At 44.6% G+C, this 2,989-nt stretch overlaps 1 protein-coding gene across 1 annotated transcript in view; it reads left to right on the forward strand.

Moving 5' to 3' along the window:
* The window catches only part of TBCE (tubulin folding cofactor E), a 131,558-nt gene that overhangs the window by 117,854 nt on the left and 10,715 nt on the right, over positions 1 to 2,989 (forward strand). Inside the window, exons 11-14 of the mRNA XM_011935757.1 lie at positions 319 to 414; positions 959 to 1,023; positions 1,121 to 1,185; positions 1,891 to 2,043. Of these exons, the coding sequence (XP_011791147.1) occupies positions 319 to 414; positions 959 to 1,023; positions 1,121 to 1,185; positions 1,891 to 2,043 (379 nt within the window). The remainder of the gene's footprint in view (positions 1 to 318; positions 415 to 958; positions 1,024 to 1,120; positions 1,186 to 1,890; positions 2,044 to 2,989) is intronic.

The raw sequence follows: 2,989 nt of genomic DNA on the forward strand, positions 1-2,989 counted from the left end.
AATTTTGAGATAATCATAGATTCACATCAAGTTTTATAAGAAATGATACACAGATATCACTTGTACCCATGACCCAGGTTCCCCCATTGGTAACAAGTTGCGAAACTATGAAATAGGATCACAGGCTAGGTGGGACATTGACACCAGCAGGAATTTGTGCATTGCCAGAGGCACCCCTCGCGTTGCCCTTTTACAGTCATATCCACTTGCTTTTTACCCCCAACCCTCCATCGCATCAAATGCAGGCATTTTAAGGCTCTATCTTTGAAAACAATTAAAAGAGAAATTCACGGTGAAAAAATTTTATTTTCCATACAGGCCAACAGATGTTCTCCAGACAGTCAAGTTATTAGACCTTTCCTCTAATCAGTTAATTGATGAAAATCAGCTGTATCTGATAGCCCACCTGCCCAGGTAATTTGCCTCTAAATGCCTGACACAATAGTGTTCAGTCAATTCTTAGTGAAGCAATTTTTGTAGACTATGTATGCTTTCTCCATAGAAACGTGGTAACAGTGATGGAATTTCTAAATTGAGTAATTCCCTTTGGAAAATTTTCATTTGAATTCATTCAGAAAATTTACTTGTGAACCCTGTATAATGTGGACTATGCCTGTACCAGATAATTTGAAGAATGAATCATTTGCCCCTGGTGATAATGCCGAGAGTCTTCATTCATTAAACTCCAGGCAGCAGACCTTGTCTCTTTCCTCTGAGACGCATTGAGCACCTGACATAGCAGTAGGTACTCAAGAACCATTAGGTGACTACAGAGCCATTAGAATATAGGATAAAGAGTTCGCTTTGCATGTCCTAAGTGGGACTTTATGGTTTCTAAGTATTTTACATGGGATTAAAAACCTAGGGTGTAGAAAAAAATTTACAAACCGAGTCTGCTTGATACCCCATAGCATTTTAGATTGTTCTGTGTAATCAAATTTTACATTTTGAATTTCAGGTTAGAACAGTTAATCCTCTCTGACATTGGAATTTCTTCTATACATTTTCCGGATGCTGGAATTGGTATATAAGATTAGTAAAGTTCCATCCTGCCCCCCCCATACTATACTTTAGCTACTTCTTTCACTTCTGCTGTGTAACTTCATTCCTCTTTTTACAGGGTGCAAAACCTCCATGTTCCCGTCCTTGCAGTACCTTGTAGTAAATGACAATCAGATATCACAAGTAAGAGCTGCTTCGGAGTATGCCCAGCACACTGTTGCCTCTTTCCATTGTCATGACAGAGTTTGGAGGTTCCTTCTACCAAAAAGTAAAAAAAAAAAAACCTAAATCAAAAGAGAAATGCCTCCTCAGCGTGGAACTCCTCATATGAAGCCAAAAATATTAAGAAAGAAATTAGTTCACTTCACACCTAAGTGGACTTCACACTCAAATGGCATATTAATAGAGTAAAAGTGGCTGGGTGTGGTGGCTCACGCCTATAATCTCAGCACTTTGGGAGGCCGAGGCGGGCGGATCCCCTGAGGCTGGGAGTTCGAGACCAGCCTGACCAACATGGTGAAACCCCATCTCCACTAAAAAAAAAAAAAAAAAAAAATACAAAATTAGCTGGGCATGGCAGCACATGTCTGTAATCCCAGCTACTTGGGAGGCTGAGGCAGGAGAATCGCCTGAACTCGGAGGCAGAGGCTGCGATGAGCCAAGATTGCACCATTGCACTCCAGCCTGGGAAACGAGCGAAACTCCATCTCAAAAAAAAAAAAAAGAGTAAAAGTATGTGGTCTTTCTAGAGGGGGTTGCTTGGTGCGTGATGAAATTCTCTGCCTCAGATTAGAAGTAGGGACTTGCTTTCCTGTCGCTGGTTCAAACTTCTGCAAAAGTAGCACGAAACATTCTGCTTTTCATTTATTTCCTTTTGCTGTGTTTCAGTGGTCATTTTTCAATGAGCTAGACAAGTTACCAAGTCTACGGGCTTTGTCCTGCCTAAGAAACCCCCTGACTAAGGAGGACAAAGAAGCAAACGCGACGCGGCAGCTCATTATCGCCAGCATTGGCCAGCTGAAGACCCTGAACAAATGTGAGGTGAGCACTGGCGTCGTGACTAGCTATTGTTTAGACTAGAAAAGAAATGATTTTAGGCCACGCGCCATGGCTCACGCCTGTAATCCCAGCACTTTGGGAGGCTGAGGCAGGCTGATTGTTGGAGTCCAGGAGTTCGAGACCAGCCTGGGCAACCTGGTGAAACCCCATCTCTACAAAAAATACAAAAATTCGCTGCGTGGTGTTACACGCCTGTAAGTGCCTGTAGTCCCAGCTGCTCAGGAGGCTGGGGTGGAAGAATCACCTGAGCCCTGGAGGCCAAGGCTGCAGTGAGCCATGAACACGCCACTGCACTCCAGCCTGGGCAGTGGAGTGAGACCCTGTCTTAATTTAAAAAAAAAAGTAAAAAATTATTTTTGAATATTGTAAAGGAGGTGAGATGTAGCTTTCCTTGGAATGGTAAAAGATTAGCCTCGTGCAGTTCCATAATAACGGTTCTTTTCCAGCTCCTCAGGAGAGAGCAGCGAGATGAGTGCGCTGCCGTTTGAGGAACCCCAGGCAGCTTCTCCGTGTTTTCAGGGAATGTAGGCAGAAGGAACAGAACCACAGAGCTGCTTTCTCTTCTCCTTCTCAGCTACTCTTCCCCATAAAAGTGGGAAACCCATGCCGGTCCTTGACAGCACTTTTGTGCATTCACTGGGAGTCAGTGAGCTCCACCAGGGCAGGCGCCTCCAGGCAGACCTCGGGGAGGTGACCCACGGTACCTGGCGTAGTCCTGAAACTGGCCTACGTGCAAGTACTCTCATGAATTAAAAGTGTAGGCCAGGCATGGTGGCTCACGCCTGTAATCCCAGCACTTTGGGAGGCCATGGTTGGTGAATCACAAGGTCAGGAGACCGAGACCATCTGGCTAACACGGTGAAACCCCCGTCTCTACTAAAAATACAAAAAAATTAGCCGGGCATAGTGGCGTGCACCTGTAATCCCA

Source organism: Colobus angolensis, unplaced genomic scaffold (genome assembly GCF_000951035.1).
Source record: "Colobus angolensis palliatus isolate OR3802 unplaced genomic scaffold, Cang.pa_1.0 Scaffold148, whole genome shotgun sequence".
NCBI classification, from domain to species: Eukaryota; Metazoa; Chordata; class Mammalia; order Primates; family Cercopithecidae; genus Colobus; species Colobus angolensis.